Raw genomic sequence first — 19658 nt, forward strand, 5'->3', positions numbered from 1 at the left:
AGATGATGAGAAGCATGTAAGAAAGGATTGTAGTCCCCAATAGTGACAGGAACTCCACAAGAAGACCAACAGACTCAACTAACTTGGAAACTTGAGGTTCTCAGAGTCTAAACTACCAACTAAAGAACATACATGGGGTAGACCTAGGCCTCCCTACTCATGTGTAGCAGATGTGCATCTTGGTCTTTGTGTGGGTCCTGAACAACTGGAGTGAGAGCTGTCCCAAAAGCTGTTGTCTGCTATTGGGCTATGCTATTCTAGCTGGACTACCTTGTCTGGCCTCAGTAGGAGAGGGAGCACCTAGCCTTACAGAGACTTGAAGGGCCAGGAGAAAGGGATACTGAGGGGGCTCCACAGCTCAAAGAAGAAGGGAAGGAGAAGAGGGAAGGACTGTGGGAGGGGGCTGTGAGCAGGACCTAACATGAATAAGTAAAAATTAAATTAAAAAAAAAAAAGAAGCATATGAAACCATACTCAGTATCTGTAGTCAGTGGGGGAAGAGTGGAAATTTCCCAGTTATATAATTTATTCACTGAAATCAACACCCTCAAGACTATGGCTATAACAAACATTGCTACAACAAAGAAATCTTTGGAATTTCTTCCATTACTGGTAGAAAGGAAGTAGAGCACCCTAACTGGTTATTCAACACCAGTGGCCATCCCTGAAATGGCATACAGACAAACAACACTCAACGGACTCAGCAAGTTGTGTTTATGTACTTTCCATATGTATGTATATGTATGTGTGTATATGTATACAAAGAAAAAAAAAGTGACCATCAATTTTCAAAGGAGTATGTAATGGGAATATTTGGCTTGGAGAGAGGGAAAGAGAGAATGGGGAGGAGGAATTAATTAACAATGTGCTTACATGTTAATTAAAAAGAAAGGAAATGGCTAATCAGTTGTTTTAAAAAGTCAAAATACAAACTTACTGTGGTTTTAAAATATAACCCTTGAGAAAAGAAAGCATTTGCTCACTCCATAATCTTTTACCTAAATATTCACCAGGAGACTATTCACAATAAAAATCACGCATAATCTGTCTACTCATGGACGAATGGGCGAGATTCAGCACGGTGCACTGCTATGCTAATTGTGACTTATTCACACATGTTGCCAACCCACAATGCAACGTGGTCAAGTTACACACGTGAACCGAGGCATTCCTGTCTTAACCTAAACCGTCTCTTCCTTGCATCCTTTGCTCCCGCAGCGACCACTATGTGGTGGAGATCAAGCTTCCGGCTACGGTATTTGAGACACTCCCTCTGCAGATTAAAGAAGGGCAGTTGCTTCACGTGTATCCTGTTCTGTTTAATGTTGGAATCAATGAGCAGCAGACTCTGGCTGAGAGGTAGGCTTCATTGGAAAGATGGAGCTCTGCTTTTCTTTTTCTCCTTTTTTTTTTTTTTCTTTTTTGCATACAGAGAAATGCCATATTTCTGCTTATAGATTTAGACATATGATGTGTAGTAGCTTCTTTTCAACTGATACACTTCCAAGATACACATCAGTCTTTTCAACCGATATACTTCTTATAACAGAGTAAACTGTGTATGAAGGAATCATGCCCCTACTTAGATACAAATGTGTCAAAACCTTGAGAAATATATTTATACCAATAGCAAACTATGTGCACAGCCTGTGAGTGTGACCTAGAGAGTTGCCCCCACCTCTCCTGTTTACAGGGTTTACAGAGCTGGTAGGGGTTTTCAAGGAGCAGTGAGGCTCTAGCCTAAAGTAGTTTTTATTGGCTGTGCCATTCTAACTGCACTAGCGGTCACTTCCTTTTAAAAGCATTCATTTCCTTTATCTGTCTTCTAAATTAAAATTGCAGCTTTTAATTACCTGGAAGGAGTATAACTGACAGGGTTTGATAACAGATGGAACTGCACAGTATGGGGGAAAGAGGAGGAAGCAGGGAAATCACACACACCACACACTGACACCACCACGGTACAGAGTCCGGCAGAATACTTTCCCTCTGCACTTTGATCCCCGCTATTCGGATTGAGAATTTGGTTTTCTCCAACCAACTCTTACATGTGAGAAACTGCCTAAATCCTATAACATTCTATTTACTATTCATCCCCGACCACGTATTCTGTGTCAGCATTCTTACATAGATAAATGCTAGCTGTGTCGAAAACTTAGACTAGAATGTAGATAGAAGACTAAATAGCTCAAAAAAAAAAAAAAAAAAAAAAAAAAACAAAACAAAAAAAAAAACACCATTCCTCACAGTTAAAAGGCTAGGAAATATGCGAGCCTGTTCTAGGCCATCGGTCTCTGGTGAAGGCTCTTTTTCTACATGCCCACATGACGTCCTCTTCACTCAAATGTAATGGAAAGTGTACAACAGATCTTTGGTAGCACTTCTCATAAGGACAGTAATCCCACTGGGTCTGAACTCACCTTAGTGTTATTTAACCTCAGTCATACATAGCCACACCAGTAAACACAGACACAACACACTGGCAGTAATGATTCCTATAATTGAGTTTGGTGAGAACACAAACCCCTTTGTCCAGTAATCCTCCATCTGCTTACACTATCTGGCAAGGTCAGAGAGCCCTAAAGAAATCCTCCTGTGTTTTTTTTTTCTATATACTATATTTGATATAGATGCGGAACATTGCTTCCGCCAGGCACTACTTGCTTTGCCAAGCTGTAGAAGTTAGGGAGAAATGACTATCATCCTGCAGAAGAAGTGTATCAGCCAATATCACATGAAATTGGGTCATGAAATAACCACCAATGTTGAAGAAACAAAGCTAGAGAAGAAAGAATGTGAGTCCCAGCATAGGGACTTTCTTCTAGGGCAGAGTTTTCTCCACCTATAGGTGATGACAACTCTGAAGGTTACATATCGCAAATCCTGCACATTAAATATTTACTTTATGATTCATAACTAGCAAAATTCCAGTTATTGAGTCACACTGAGACTTCAATTGACACCAAGAAAAATCTACATATAGGTTAGGCTGAAGGTACATACTGAAAACTACTTGCATAACATCCTTTGGAGAAAGAGAAACTTTTAAGTGTGAAACTGGGACATATTGAAAGAGAAGACAGAGGCAGTCATATACAGAGCAAAAGGACATGATGAAGGTAGGCAAGGAGCTCTGGCACACTGCTGCAGGCAGTGTTTGCAATGCTGAAGTGCTCCCTGGGAGGACTACGGCATGCATTCTGTAGTTGGCAGAGATTAATATGCCAGGTTCTTCTAGATCCATGTTCAAGCGTGAATAAGGAATCTAGAATGGGGAGAGATGGAGGGCCTTCCTCTGAGGTGTGACCTTACAGAGGAGTTGTACACTAGATTAGGAAAATATATTATCATCTCTATAAAAGGACAAGATAAGCTGTATTAATTTTGAGTGCTGTTTTATGTCCCATAACTCCCCTTCTCCAGCGTCTCCCATTCTATTTTTAGGTTTGGAGATGTGTCTTTGCAAGAAAGTATTAATCAAGAAAATTTTGAACTTGTACAAGAATATTATTCAATATTTATGGAAAAGATGCCTCCTGATTGTAAGTATATGAGTTGTGGAAAACACCAATAGGTATTTGTTGATTAACATTCACGTGTTGATTAAAAATCTTAAGCAAAGGAGGCCTGTGAGTAAAGAAGCATGAGGGTGGGGGAGTGAGTGGGCCTGGAAGGCTTTGTGAAGAAAAGGACTGATTTCCAGGGCGGCGTGGCCGAAGCCTGCGCCGTTACCTTGATTGCTGTCATCAGTGGGCCCAGTGTCCCTGCTGGGACAATAAATGTAGGAATGCCAAGATTTAGAAATATGGGAGGTATAATTAGAAATCTCAATCGAGTCCAATAAAAACTTCACACAGTTAACTCTTAAATAACTGGATCATTTAAAGAGAGAGTCGAATAGAATGCAGGTGCTCCAGTGTGATGATGTGATCTAAATTACAAGTTCTCCAGTGCAATCTCAAGATTTATAACGTAAGGGACAAACTCATCGGATGTGCTTATTGCCCCATTTTATGTGAAAATCTTAGCCATCTGAGCCGATGTTTTACATGTTTTCAATGTTGGATGTGTGCGCTCCATTATTCACTAGTGTAGCTCTTCCTTCAGCTTGAGCTCTGGATATTTAAATTGATGGACTGACCAGGATTTCCTTCATCCCTATCTAATTCTCCTCAGATATGTGTGAGGACAGGAAACTAAACTAAACAAGTGGAAATATTCCATTGTCACCAATAGTCACAAAGTAGAGTTGTCACCAACTTATAAGTAATGTGCTCATTGTTTGGGTCTGGTGCTTGGACTCTCACGGGCAGCAGAGTATTGGTCTTTTCATAATCCAATGAGTATTGCTTCATGATGCTACAATGACCCATAAAGTCATGAGCAGATAAACAGAAAAGTTTCTGTCCCAGTATTTACATTATGATTTTATGTTATTATATTTAATATAAAATACATTTTCCCCAAATTAAAACCTTCCAATTAAGATTCTCTGCCATCCAGCACATGTTGAATTATATATTTGTTACTCATGCTATTGTTATTGGCTTGTGTAAACAAAACTACTTTTCTTTGTGATTAATGACGTCACTAAGACTTAGACGTTGGTTATTTGTTGTTCTGAGACTTAATTTTTCTTGTCATTCTAACATAACATCAGCATTTTTCATTTATTTCCAACATGGCTTCTATCTAGAATGAGCTAGTCTTGCTAGCCCACCAGCATCAGCCCACCCGGTACCTCCCTGAACCCATGCTTTCAAGTGATGTCTGACCCACAGTAAAGTCTAAGAACTAGCAACATGTCTTTTTATTCAGGGGTAAATTAAAAGTAGGTTATGGAACTTTCTGAAGGGTTTTATTATACCAAAACCAACCATTTTGCCTAAAAAGAAATTAAGTAAAAGTACTTATTGAAGGATTGCCTAACATGAAATATAAAACATTTATACACTCAAGTAAGCTATTTGAACTATTTGAAGGAATAAATGTTTAAAGATTTTTGAGTGAAGAGAAACTCTGGTTGAGATGTAAAATAACATAAAATAGGTCTTATGACTTTTATCTAAAAATGGATTTAAGAACATTAAACTTTTTATATTACCAATTAGAGTTGTCTTATCAGTCTCCATAAAGGAATGGTTTCTGTATACCCTATAAATACATTAAAGTACATATTTACCACTAATAAGAACCTAGTAGAATTTAAGCAGAAGGGAATTTTTGTTATGCTATATTTTTATACGGAATAATCACATAAACATCAAGTCTACAGCAGACTCATACATAGGAAGTTTTACTTCTGAATACATATGATCTATGGTTAATTAATTTACAGATAGTAAGCTCTGGAGTGGAAAAAGCTGACTACTCAACCAAATATCTTTGAAAATTAAATTTTTATTAAATATAAAAAATGTATTAAATTTTTATTTATTAAAAGTATGATAGCTTTTAAACATCTTAATTCTTGAAATTATGATGCAGTTACATCATTTTAGCCTTCCCTTTCCTTCCTTTATTCCTTCTCAGTCATCTCCTTATTTTAAAATTCATGACCTCTATTTTTTAATTTTTGTTAAATACAGACAGAAATATATATATATATTATTATATAATATAGTAGTATTATTAGGTTAGAGATAGATATATAGAAAGAAAGGAAGATAGATAGATAGATAGATAGATAGATAGATAGATAGATAGATAGATAGATGATAGATAGATGATAGATAGATGGATAGATAGAGGATAGATTATAAATTAACCCAATCAATCTCTTTGTTACTTGTATGAATATGATTTTGAAGCAGACTACATGGTATTAAGATACCCAACCTGGGTCCTCTTTTCCTGGGAAGACTCAACATTATTCAGTTGCCTGCCATTTCTCATCAAGGTTGACCCCCATGAGATTTCCATTCCCTACATTAGCATGTCTATTGGTATAGATTTGTTCAGGTCTTGTCTAGGTAGCTATGTTGATGAGATTACATAGATGTAGTTTCCTTTCTTCTCTGACTCTTAAAATCTTTCTGCCCCCATGATTCTTTTTTGAACATGTTTGACTCACTGTTGATTATCACACCACGTGTTCTTGGTATTTTTGCAGTTTTCTGCAGTGGTCTCTGTGTCAAGAAAACATCTTTTCCTTTAAGTCCTCTATCTGTGCGAACTGGATCTTAGAAGAGAACTTACAGTAGTCCCTTTACAAACCAGTATGATTTCTTTCTACATTCTAAACATTAATTCTTGTAACCACAGATTGAGCCAATTTAGACTGAGCCAATCACATCTAATTAGTTGTTTTAGAGTACCTGAATTTTCATACTTTGTTATGTTTTGAGGCAAAAACATCAGGTTTTCAGTGGAATCAAGTGAGGTTGTCATTGTGGTTACACTCTACAGCAAAAGTACAACAGAAATCTGTATATTCACACAGACAGATATAGGTTGTACCTCTTGCATTTTGTCACATACCAAAGCAGAGCTGGACAGCACCCCATTCCAAAAGGAAACCAAGGAGCTGTGTTGGGACTCTGGATGGAGCCTATAGCATTTGCTAAAATTGCAAGAACTACCATTCAGGAAGATAGGACCATTCTGGTTCATCTTTTTAATGAACAGAATCTATTATTTGTATTTGCAGTCAATTTAAGGAGTTTATATTGAAGGACAGATGATTTAAGAAATATTTTCCTTAAATAGACACTATGTGTATGCTGCCTATTAAGTTCCCAACCGTGATTCTTTTTTAATGACTTGGAAGTGAAATGTTTGGATTCTATGTGGGTTTCTAAGTGAAAATTATTTCTTCTCCTAAGATGTCATTAATCTTAGTTGACAAATTCTACTTTGTCACATCACAGCTATGACGAAATTGCCCTAGGTTATGTGTTCATTCAGTGGCAGAGAGTTTTAAGCTTTCGTTTACTCATAAAGGAAATTGTTGCAAGCAAATATAATCTTCCCCAAGTATTCACTTTGTAGGCTAAATGGGCAGTCTCAATTCAGTAATCTATAAAAATGTAGTTTTCTTTTAGTAGCTGCTAAGAACATTACTGAACATTTAGCCTTTAGTTGATAATAAGTGGGGGTATGATGCAGAATTAAAGGAGCCTATCTATCAGCCTTGCCCATGACCTTCTCAGATGCTCAGCAGTCTAGCGAATCATCAGCTAATCTGTTCAAACCTCTTAATGCCATTGGAATAAATATTCATTTAAATTCAGGTGTGACCCTATCCTCTCAGCTTCCCTGAGCTGCAAACAGAAAGCCTTTACTGAAGGGTGTGAGGGGGGGTGTCTCTGCACAGTGAGCAACCATTCTCCTGTCAGTCAGTCTTTGCTGAATCATCAAAAACATATGTTCTATGTTCTATGTATATATGCTCCAGCATTGATAAAAAGCTCCTTTGAGCTGCTGTGGGTTTCTTTTTCCTGGCTTCCTTTATGTATTGTTTCAGTTTTCATATGTTTTCTTGCTCTCTGCCTTGACACCAAGGCAGGAAATCTGGAGTGTTCCCCCAAGGCTCTACCTGTGATATTCCCGGGCACCTTTGATCAGCTGGGGCAATCCCAGTGGGCAGGACAGGCGCTGGCACTTCTGCTCACTCTGATCGTTGCACTGGGCTTGTTGCTGTCAAGAATTTATCATGTCTCTGCCTCCCTGAAAGATTTCACTTTTGCATTAAAAATAAGGTCACAGCAAGGGCTCTGCTCTCAATCACATGCACAGATAACTTCATGGTTTAAAAGTCACCACACTGTTGTAGAGGTATACAAGAGCTTGGTAAAATGGGACGTGTTCTTCCCTCCTTAAAGAAGAAGAGAACCACTGCCAATTTATCACATCCAAATTTACTGCACCCTTTTTATTAATACCCATTTTTTTTAATCCAAAATGCAGTAGGGGATTATCACCTGTGTCTACTAGAAACTTATCACAGATGGTCTCCTTTCTTCACACAATAAGGATTGGATATGTAGTACTATGAGCTAAGAGAGAAAACAGGCTGACCAGTTTTGTTGTAGCTGTTCCAAACTATTGCTAAAACATTTGACACCCTTGTCATATAGAGTATTTCATTCATGATAACAATATAGACTGCATGTGAAATACTTAAAAAAAAAAAACCTCAGGTTTACAGTGAGAATACATATAATACTGTCATATATTTCATCATAGATATGAAACTTTTGCTGGAACTCTCACATTCAATTTAGTAGACACTGGCAGAGATGATCCAGCCTATAAAATTTCCTGTCAGTCGCCAGGGAGGATGAAGATGAATCAGTCTGCACCTGGGTAATTACAACAATGAGTCAGTGTATCCAAGGGATAATCTTCACTGAAGTCAAAGTGCTTCCTAGAAGAGGAGTTCCTGTGTGGGGGCAGTGGATTTTTCCTGTATAATTCAGCTCTATGGTTTGGCTGTTGCTTTACTTTTTCCTCGGTGGTTTTTGATACGTGAAGCTCTGCATAGTTAAAGCATTAAGTTCTGCACTAGGATAAATGAAACATCCTACACAACTCTTCCCTCAACAAAAACAAAGAAACAATAACATATGAATCTAATAACATTTTATATAGAATTAATTTTAAATGAATTATGTGACTAGTTTTCTATATAGTCTCCATAAAAAATGAGTCATACATCATAAGGAGATCTGCATGTGCAGAGAATTGGAGACTTTTCCCGTCGAGAAATTAATTGAGATCATAGTCAAATAAGAAAATGACAAACTGGTCATCCAGGGTTAGTGAATAGAAAGAGTAAGCATGCTTATTAGTAATGAGGATAAAGTAGAAGCAATTAGACTTGGGGCATCAATGGCAACATTTAATAAAATAGGTTTTTTGCTTGGTTGATTAGATTTTGTTTTTGTGGGTTTTGATTTTTTGTTTGGGGGCTTTGTCTTTGTTTTTTATGTCTTAATTTTTTAATATTTTAATTTTTTAGACAGGGTTTTTTTTTTTTTTTTTTTTTTTTTTTTTTTTGTGTAGCCCTGACTGTCCTGGTACTCAGATGTCCACTTGCCTCTAGAGTTGTAGGACTATAGTCATTGCCACCATGCCTGGTGTTGGAATAGTGTCTAATAAAACTTGTAAAATAAAAGTTTTATCATAGGCTCTTAAGGAGAGAATGCCCATGGTACATGTTGGGAGACAGGGTGGAAGGCACACCGTTAGGAAACTCAGCGGCATATGTAAGAGGGACAAGGCAGGTGAATGGAACAGAGGCAGAGGCAGGCTCAAAGCAACAGGAACAAGAGAGAGGGCTGCTTCCATCTGTGCTCCCTTTGCCAAGATGGCAGGTGAGCATGTGTAAGGACAGATGGAAAGTGTAGCTCTGCCCTAAGGCCATGCTACCCCAGAGGTTCTGGGGGAGACAAGGGGACTGTTGGCACTACCAGAACGCCAAGAGTGTGTAGATGGCCTGAACCTCCTGTGAGACAAACCAAACTATGCAGGGGGAAAGAAAAGCAGCATCTGGGCTTCCAGAAAGAGAACTCTGCCATGTCTGTGTGAGGTTCCTGAACATCTAGGAAACTCCCAGAATTAGGCCACTTAGAGCTCTTTAGGCTTTATATTTTAAAGATTTAGGTTGGATTTGGGTTGCTCTTCACTGTGATTGGGGTTCCTAATGTCAACCAATGGTGTCAGAAGAAGAAACCTCAGAAACAAAGATTTATATTTACTTCATCACCTTTAAACCAATCACGTATCAATCATAATTAGTAAAATATACTTTTCAATTTTTTTATTGTCTTGATTTATGTATCACTCATATGTTCAAAGCTAACCCTGGCCTCAGCAGCCTTCCTGCCTCAGCCTTCTAAGCAATGAGATTACAGGCATTGGCCATCATATTCAACCTAGGGTATAGTTTTTAGATACACTTTTAAAACCTATATGGACAGTCAGAAGTAGATTTAGTTCTTCCATAGCAATCATTGTTAAGATGGAAGGTTTCATGTCTTTAAACTTTTGCTTCATTTCCAGTTTTCACTTTTCTTGTCTTTTATGCTTGCAACTGAGCCCAAGGAGCTCTGCCCCTGAGCTGTTTTCCAGATCCTCGGCACTTTCTATTCTTACTACGTCTATTGAGCCCAATTCTCAACCAGACATGGACTTAGATAGACCAAGTCTAGTCTAAGGACAACAAAATATGGAAACTTTAATTACTGAAACAAAAACTAATATAAAGTTTACTTTAAAAATAAGGTATTATCACCACATTGAGACAGTAACCCTGTAGTTTAAATGACTTTATAAGAGCAGATAGGAAGGTGATTCTTAGCTATGAATACCACAGAGAATAACTCAAGTCGTATTTAATCCTTCCTCAGACAGGAGCAACTCACTCCTAATAGATACTGCTATTGGTCTGTTTATGTAGTGTGTGTGTTCATGTCTGTACAAGGCACATGTGTAAACCTAGTGTAGAAGCCAGAAGCCAGAGAATAATCTTGAAGTCCATCTCTCATGGTATCCTACTGGTGCTTTTGACAGCGGATAGACCAGAGTTGAAGACTAGGCAGGTCCATTGACAGGGGATAGACCAGAGTTGAAGACTAGTCAGCTCCAGTGGCCCTAACTGCCCCTAGCTAACTAGCACTGGAGTTACAACTGCACATCATCATGTGTTTGCTACAGGGTTCTGGAGCCCTAACTCAGGCCATCATGCTTGTGGGGCAAGAACTTTTTTAACCAGTTGTCACCTAACCATTTAATATTTGGCTGGACTTTTAAACATGGAACAACTGTTTTTCATAAATCTAAATAATATAAAATTTTTTTTTGCAAAATCACTATGTGCTAATACTTCCCAGAATAAAAATATTGGATTTTGATCCTAAAAGGAATGAGGAAAGCCGACAGGACTGGATTCTGTGTTAGCCGATCTCTACGTACATGATGAGCATCACTGAGATCCAGAGCAGTTCCTATGAGGGCGATGATACGACAAAACAGTCCTCTGAGGACAAACCAATCAGCCTTATGTTTTAAACTCTCCTTCAGAAAACCATGTTGCTGATCTGACACACCGCTCAATGCTATAGTGTCACCTCATTCCTACAGGGTATCCTGGGACTCAGGTCCTGAATATGGCAGGTACATATGTCAGAAAATTATGTCACACTCTGCACATCAGTGAATGTTGTGGCTACTTAAATTACTGATCATTCTCGAAGCCTTGTCTCAGTCAGGAATACCCAGTGGAATTGACTATGACAATGACAGCTTTCTTACCTGAACCACAAAGACTAACTGTTCCACAAAAATGGGCACCTGTGAGTGACTGTCACCTGATCCGCATAACATAGGCTTTGATGCCACATCAGGTTCACCACACCCAGGAACTTGAATGTGCTGTCACCACATATACATGGTCATGCTTTCCTGACATAGAAATTAATGTTAATCTTGAGCCCAGTTACCCGTGCTTCATAAGGCTCTGGAAATGGCCTGTGTTTAAGTAATGGCGAAATACAGCAAGGTAACCATACAAAAGAGCATGGACATGCACATACATACACACATACACAAATGCACACAAATACTCATCCCCTACCCCCAGAGGTCTTTAAACAAATAGTATAAGCATTTCTGATTGGTTAATGGTATTTCTAATAGCAATTGACTATTTCCCAGGCTCCAAAGGGAATGTGTAAGTTATTAACACTAGTTAGTAACATTAGAGTTCTTGAACTCTTCACACTTATATATGTTACTTATACAAGACAAAAAGAACCCAATACATGCATTCTATGGGACTGGGGGTGTGGATCGGTTCTGCCCGAGATTTGGCTGAGAGCAACTGAAGCCATGGTTAGACTCTTGTCCTTTGTTATTGTTCTTGCTCAAACACCTACTGTGAACTGTCTTTTCATTGTTTCTAAGCTCTAGAGAGGAAGCCAGACTGTTCATGTCAGACTATTGTGCAGACTGGATTAAGTCAGGAAAGGCACATAAGTCAGGAGGGTATATCAACAGGCTATTCTGTGTTATAATATGTAGAGGACCATGTTCTTGCTACCTGTGTTTCTTAATCACCAAGGAAGGAGCACATCATTGTGAAAATCTTCAGAGTTCAGCAATAGCTAATAGTTGGTGTGCTAGAAGGACATTTCTATGTAAAATTGTGGTTAAAGGTACAATTTATTTTTTTATGTTAGCATCAGAGGACCATAAACATATAAATTTACCATTAACATATTGCTAAATAAACTGTTCCTCAAGGCACAAATTAAGTCAGACTGATTTAGCTCAACTCTGTCATTTCCTAGAAGGGACTTAAGTTTCTACCTTCAGTTCTGTTAGGTTCATTAATCTCACTTGTGGGACATCAGGGATTCAGTTCCTCAGAGGATGACCTGCAGATGGGATTTTTCTTTACATTTAAGCTACTATTCTACCAGTGCTGTATAGAGCCCTCTGGTTAGAATTTAAAATGATAGACTATAATGTATCTGCATTTTTTTTTAGCTTTATGCTGTTAATTTGCCTTTATGTTTGGTACATTTGTAGCTGGGAATTTGTTCGCCACTCAGTTCCAATACATCTCAGGGATTTTCTTGGGAAAAAAAAAAAAAAAAAAAAAAAGGCTACCAAACACAATCACATGACCACCAAAGCTTGATCTCCTAAACTCCCACATAGGAGGAGGAAGAGGAAAAGGAGGAAAGAACCAACTTCTGCCAACTTCTGTATGTTTTCCTCTGGCCTTTACATGTATGAACACATACACAAACACACACACAGATACACAGATACACACACATAGACACACACACACACACACACACACACACACACACATACACACTAAAATGTGCTGTTTTATTTTCTTAATAGGCATAAAATCAGAGATAGAGACACCTAGTTGTCATTAAACGATAGACTCAATAGAAGCATAAAAAACAAACAACATTTCAAAAAAAAAAAGAAAGTAGACACATACATAGGCATGCAAACACCCACTTGGCCAGCAAACTAGAAGCTGGTGTCTGCATGCCCAAGGTGACCTTGAAGTATCAACAGCTTAGATCTGTAGTTACTTACTTATCCCTGCCACTTGTATATGAGTGACAGTATATATACAAAGTATATGAGAGTGCATTATGTATCTGTGTGTATACGTGTATATGTATGTGTGTGTATGTATGTGTGTATATATGTATGTATGTATGTATGTTTACTTTGTATTTCAGAGTACATTCCCCCATGTGCCTGCAAATAGCAGTCAAGGAATGTCTAAGCATTCTGTTTTTCTTATTCTTTTTCCTTCATTTGGTTATCCAAACGTAAGAAATCCCATCTCGCATGTCACATTTGGCCATTTGTTGCATTTGGATGGCCTCCTAGTACATCGGCCTCTTCAGCCAGTATGTAACAGCTTAGAATAGACCAGAATCCAGCTGCAAGCTCACTTAGATGAGTCTTTAGCTGTTTGGAACACTTACATCTCATCCCCAGCCAAAGGAGGATAATTAACACACATATACTTTGTACTTCTCAATACATCCCCCCATTATCTCTCTAGGGAAAAGAAGTTAGTATTTCCACTGTCAGTTTCGGTGACAAGAAGATGTCACACTCCACATAGAAAAGCTGGAGCGACAAAAAGGTTAATGATTGTTGTGCACTCTGAAATTATCAGAGAATTATGTTTCTGCAGTGTTCTAACAAATCCACTGATTCTTCCAGTCACACTTGGTTGTGAATTCCTTCTTATAATTTGAACAGATTTACAACGTTCTTCTCTTCCATACCTTTCTTTCTCTGCCTCGCATGTGCTCCTTCAGACCTGTATTAATTTTAAGCACTGTTTTGTGTGATTATCAATTCTCTGATAGGTTTTCAAAAGAATTGTTTCCTTTTGGGATATCCTTACAGATGCATTAATTAAAAATCATCATGAAAATGATATTTATTTTTGTTTTTTATTTAGTAGTGCATCATAGAGTAAGTAATAGGTTAACAGTAATTATCTTATTTTTTAAGATATATGTTTAGTAAATATCTAATTTGACCTGGATTAGTTCCTGGGTCTCTCATGATTCATTTTCATTTTATATTATATCCGATAAGCCAAAGATCTGTTAAAGGTAACTATAAATTAATATCGACTTCTAATTTAAAATCAAAGCAGGGAGGTTGGAGAGATGGCTCAGCCTTTGCTACTTTACAGAGTATTAAAGTTCAAACCCTCAATCCGACACATTACTTCAAAAGCATTTGTAACTCCAGTTACAGAGAAATCCGGTGCTGTCTTGTGGCCTCTGAGGGCACCAGGCATGTTCATAGTGAACAGACCACATACAGGTAAAACCCACAAACAGGTGAGAGAAAAAATAAGATGATTCAAAAGGGGAACTAAAAATGGCTTCGTATTTGATCTTTTACACAGTTATACATTTAAAATCTCTCCGCTGTTTCATATGAATAGTCAGTCTTCTAAGCAGTCACTCATTAATGACCATGATTCTTTTCTTCAAACCACAAAGTGAGAGATTTTGTGTTCAATCCATCTTTTCGTCCATTTTATCTCATTTTTTTTTCCTCCAAGTTTCACATCACTAAACTCCAGAAAAGTGGAAATAACCTTAGGACAGCAATACAGGGAGGGGTAACATTATCTTTATTGGGTACATCAAGATGGGTTAAAAAGAGAAGTCTGTGAACACTAATTACTTGGGGCAGTCACTGATAAACTACAAATACGAGTTTCTCAGGCCACTTCAAGTTGAACATGCTGTAGAGGAGGAATAAAAGGACGAGTCAAACTCATTCTTGTTCACTGCTTTTCTTTCTAATTTGGAGGCTTTCAGTGCACCCTGTTCACTCTAAAATTACCTTTCTATCTTTTCTTCATCTTTATCTTCCCTAATACCTAGAAATTATCTATTGATCTCTGGCAAAATGACATGGTGAGACTTCACTTGCCTCTAAGGAATAATAGGCTGAAGACCAGGACTATTGGAGGATTGGCTGATTGGTTCTTTCTATGCCATTAAAAGAGGAGGGTAAAGAAAACCAAAAGAAAAGGCCTTACCTCTGTCCCTCTGGGCTTCATTGTGACCTGCTGCTGCTGGGGCTAGCTGAAAGGACATTGGTGTTACCTTCAAAGCTGCATTCTCTCTATAACTCCATTCTTGTTCCTGTCTCCACCTACTGCCAACACTCAAACCCTCTCTGTGGTGGTATATCGCGCACCCCACGTCCCGCTGGCAGGAATAGGCGTGCAACAACAGGATTCTTCTGCGAACAACCTTTATTGTACAATACTCTGAGCAGGGGATCTCCACTTGGGAGAGAAATGCATTGCTTATATATGCCCAGGAGACTCGTGTCACTCCCTGATTGGTGTACTCTCCAGTAGCTCATTAGTATGCCCCGAGAGCGGGCTATGACGTATGTGGCGCATGCGCTCTAAGTCTCTTCACTGGGCAACAACTCTGTTTGCTGAGTCCTTGGTGGGAAGCCGGCGCCATGTTTGGGTGCGGCACAAACGGCTCTCTACAGTGGTGTTGGACACAATAGGGCATGTGGAAGTTAGCCTGCAGGAAGGGGTTGGCCATCCATGTCCTTTCGCTAAAAGCTCTTCTACCTGAACAGAAGCAAAAGTGATTATCTGTGTGCTTCTGTCTGACTCCCAGAGCCCTGAGTTTGCTATTCATGCAAAGCCTCTCCTAGTACAGACCTCATTTGCTCATTCACCTCTAATTGCCACAGAAAGCCGTCTCAGGCAGAACAAGTAACTCAAGGTCAACTGCTCAAGTGCCATCGAACAACAAAGAATCTCTGTCTTTCACAAAATATATACATGTTTGGGGATTGTGTAATCAAACCATGAACTCTTTCTATGATATTTTTTAAATGAAGGGGAAAGGGTTAATGTGTTATTATGTCATACCTACCTTTTCAACAAAGACCATGGATCAGGTAATATATGAAGAGGAGATTTCATATAATCTTTAGTACTGCAGCTGAAACATTTTAACAGCTGTTTTGAGGTATTTTCTCCTGTTGCTTCTGATGATGAGTTTCATTTAATAGGAAACTCTGAAAGTGTGTCAGCCAAAAATGTTCATCTCTAACCAGGTTAGAATTTTGGTATTTGATTTCTTTTTTATTAATAATTTTATTCATTTACATTGCAGGTGATATTCTCTTCTTCCCATTTACCAATCCAAAGCCTCCATCCTACACCCTCAGACTCTATGAGGGTGCTCTTCCACCCCCACACACTCCTGCCTCAACACTCTAGCATCCCCCTATGCTGGGGTATCAAGCTTCCACAGGACCAAGGCCCTCCCCTCCCACTGATGTCAGATAAGGCCATCCTCTGCTACATATGTATCTGGAGCATTGGGTCCTTCCATGTGTACACTTTGGTTGGTGGTTTAGTCCCTAGGAGCTCTGGGTGATCCTGTTAATTGATATTGTTCTTTCTACAAAGTTGCAATCCCCTTCAGTAAATTATGCTCTTCCCTAAACTCTTTCCTTGGGGTCCACAGGCTCAGTCTGATGGTTGGATGTGAGTAACTGCATCTGTATTGGTCAGGTGATAGTAGAACCTCTCAGAGAACAGGCATATCAGGCTCATGTCAGCATGGGCTTCTTGGCATCAGCAATGGTGTCGGGGTTTGGTATCTGCAGATGAGATGGTGCCCTAGGTGAGTCAGTCTCTGGGTAGCTTTTCCTTCAGTCTCTGTTCCAATTTTGTTCCTTTCAACAGAAACATTTCTGGGTTAAAAAAATTGAGATGGGTATGTGGTCCCATCACTCAACTAGGGGCCATGCCTATCTACTGGAGGCGATCTCTACAGGTTCTATCTCTCCTTTGTTAGGTATTTTGGCTAAAGTTATCCTCATTGGGTCCTGAGAGCTCTGTGATTCTGGATGTGTTGGTATTTGATTTCTTATAATGCCTTCTTCATATAGGTAGATGAGAAACATGATTTGTACAAAGCTACCTTTAGTGTGCCACTGTCTTTTTATGCCTTTCAAGATTGAGTAGCCTCCAAAAGAATGTAATGTATAATTTTAAGGTATTTCAATGACTTTTTTCTAATTGTGATTATGTGCTTGCTAATACAGTCAACTATGATTGTTTAAAGTTAATTAAAGTAGATTAATATTGCAGAGTATGCTGCCAACAGGAGCACACAGGGAAAACAATGTGCTGTATACAGCATGATCTCTGCTAAGTTGTTTCTACTGGGATGTTTCTATCTAGATACTACCATGTAACAAACTGTGCTGGGATTTCGGACATGTAACAGCATCATTAAATCTCTGCTCACATATTTTCTGGGCTAGGGAGTCTAATAGAGATGGCAGAGCATCTTTTCTCTTCTCTCATGTCTATGCCTCATGGTATAAGGAAAAATGGTCGTGGAGTGCGTTGGTGTCTGGAGGTCTCAGAATTCATGCCCTGGCACCTGGGATAACTTGGCACAATTTCTGTTGCCATGCTCACCCAAACAGAACTTATATGTGGCACGAACATTTCCTAGTTTATATTAGATTTATTGTTATAAAGACAATTTAGAAAACTACACACAGTAAAGTTCAAAGAGAATAATCAGATAGGAGTTATGTAGTCACTTACAACCCGACCTCACAAAATACCATTATTTTTGTCTTGCTCATTAGTCAAGATTCAATTTCACCCTGATTAAGGTGAGAGGACTTAGACCCCAGCTCTCTAATCATGCCAAAGAACAAGAGTACAGTGTTTAAGAAACATCATCCCAGCTTCAGCTGTTTGGCTGCTTATTCAGAAATGATTGTATCTGTCTTTTTCATACTCTAGTAACACTACACATTTAAAAAGTGGCACACACACACACACACACACACACACCTATTTAACTTAAATATCTTTGGTGACAAGGGGACGAAACCCTGACTCAAACTATTTTTTGAACAGTAAAGGATATTTATTGATGAATGCCCCTAAAGACCCCAGCAGTAAGGCAGGCTTCAAGAGAGGGCCGATTCAGTGGCTCCGAAGTGTAACAGAGATAGCTTGGTCCCCACTCGATCTCTGTGTTTCCCTTACTGTATTGACATGACTGTGGAACTTCTCTTTTCATGACGTAGAATATGTCAACGTGCCATGTTCTCTAGCACTGTATGTAGTATCATCTGACCCTGAGACCCTGCGATGATGAAGTGGCTCCCAGTGCTACATGTGAGTTAGCCCACTGAGAAGCATCACTCTGACATTGATTCTGGTCACTCTTCTGTTTAGAGCACTTGCTTTTGAAGGGACATCATTTGGTGAACCACAGCAGATAGGCATAAAAGATAATCTTGGTTTCGCCTGATGTGCTCTGTGGGGAAGCAGTAGACAGATGCCCACGGGTTTGTGAGTGGGATGGACTTGGTACCCATATGTGTGTAGGGAATTTGCTATCCTGGATATCTGGATACGTAGATGAAACTGGTGTTTCCAAGAGCAATAGACACCTTTCTCAGTTTTTCCTGTTGAAACAGGATGAATAATGTAGGCTGTTCCACCACGGCTTTTATTAATTGTCATCCCTTCAGCTTCATGGAGCACGCCAGGGCTGCTCTTCTCATTTGCCAGTTGAGGAGATGGGGCACTGGGCCAAACAGCTCACCCCCGACCACATGTCAAACAGGGGTGGAACTGGAATTGAAAGTCGTTTTTCTGGATTTATGACTTTGTTTCAAGAGACTTAGGAGAGTTTCACATTAAAAAAAATAAATAAAACCACTACAAGTAAGAAAGATTTAGTTACTGGGAATCAATAACCCAGCATTAAGACTTCTGTAAAAGAAAAATATTCACAGATAAAATAAAAGCACCTTTTCTCACTTCTTCCTATGGCTTTTCAACATATAAGTTTTTCTTCCAATGAGAAGAGAAATGCCTTGACATCACTGTTTTCTATTCCCGGTAATATTTTAATATATACATACATTGTTTCTAAAACTGACCACCTGATCAGAGAACCAGGGTTGTTCCTGAGAGAAAATGATCTTTCCTTCCTCAGCAGAGGTTGCCTGCAGCTCTTCTGCTAGGGACAAACCTTTGTCATGTCCATTGCTGTGTCCATGTTTAAGATATTGTATTTTTGAGATCTCATGGGTGCATGGGTGGTCTACAGCCTTTCATCATGTTCTACAACTGTCTTTTATAATGCTCAGAGTGTAAAAATCCCATGTCAACAATGAAAAAATAATCAATTTAGTAAATATATTTTTTTTCTGAATACGTTGGTTTATTGTAAAAATGCCAGAGTTGCTTGTAAAACTCCACTAACCATGTAAGAACAAATAAGATTTGGGAGAAAATTCTGGAGTTCCTAGAAGCTCAGAGACTAGTTAAAAGCTTCCCTTTTGAGGGAATATACTACTCTTTTTGCTAGGTGATATTAGTTTGCTATAACAAAATAACTCAGATAACAAATCTACAAAAGAAAAGTTTTGCTTTGGATATTCTTGGGGCCTTAGTTAGTTGGCATTACAGCTTTGGATTTTTGACAATAAGGCTGTCATGACAGAAATCCACAATGGAGAAAAATCACATTATGGCCCAGGTAGGAAGCAAAGAAAGGAGAAAAGGCTGCAGTCCCAAAGTCTCCTGTAAGAGCAACACTAGTGCCCTAAGCTGT

The 19658-nt window shown here is 38.8% G+C and overlaps 1 protein-coding gene across 5 annotated transcripts in view; it reads left to right on the forward strand.

Annotated features, from left to right (window-relative positions):
- INPP4B (inositol polyphosphate-4-phosphatase type II B) overlaps positions 1 to 19658 on the forward strand; it is a 297538-nt gene that overhangs the window by 228880 nt on the left and 49000 nt on the right. For all 5 annotated transcript variants that reach the window (XM_080937277.1, XM_080937279.1, XM_080937276.1 and 2 more), the window contains 2 exons: positions 1219 to 1359; positions 3445 to 3542. In XM_080937277.1, coding sequence (XP_080793403.1) covers positions 1219 to 1359; positions 3445 to 3542 — 239 coding nt within the window. The remainder of the gene's footprint in view (positions 1 to 1218; positions 1360 to 3444; positions 3543 to 19658) is intronic.

The sequence above is a fragment of the Micromys minutus genome, assembly GCF_963924665.1.
Source record: "Micromys minutus genome assembly, chromosome: 24".
Classification (NCBI taxonomy): Eukaryota; Metazoa; Chordata; class Mammalia; order Rodentia; family Muridae; genus Micromys; species Micromys minutus.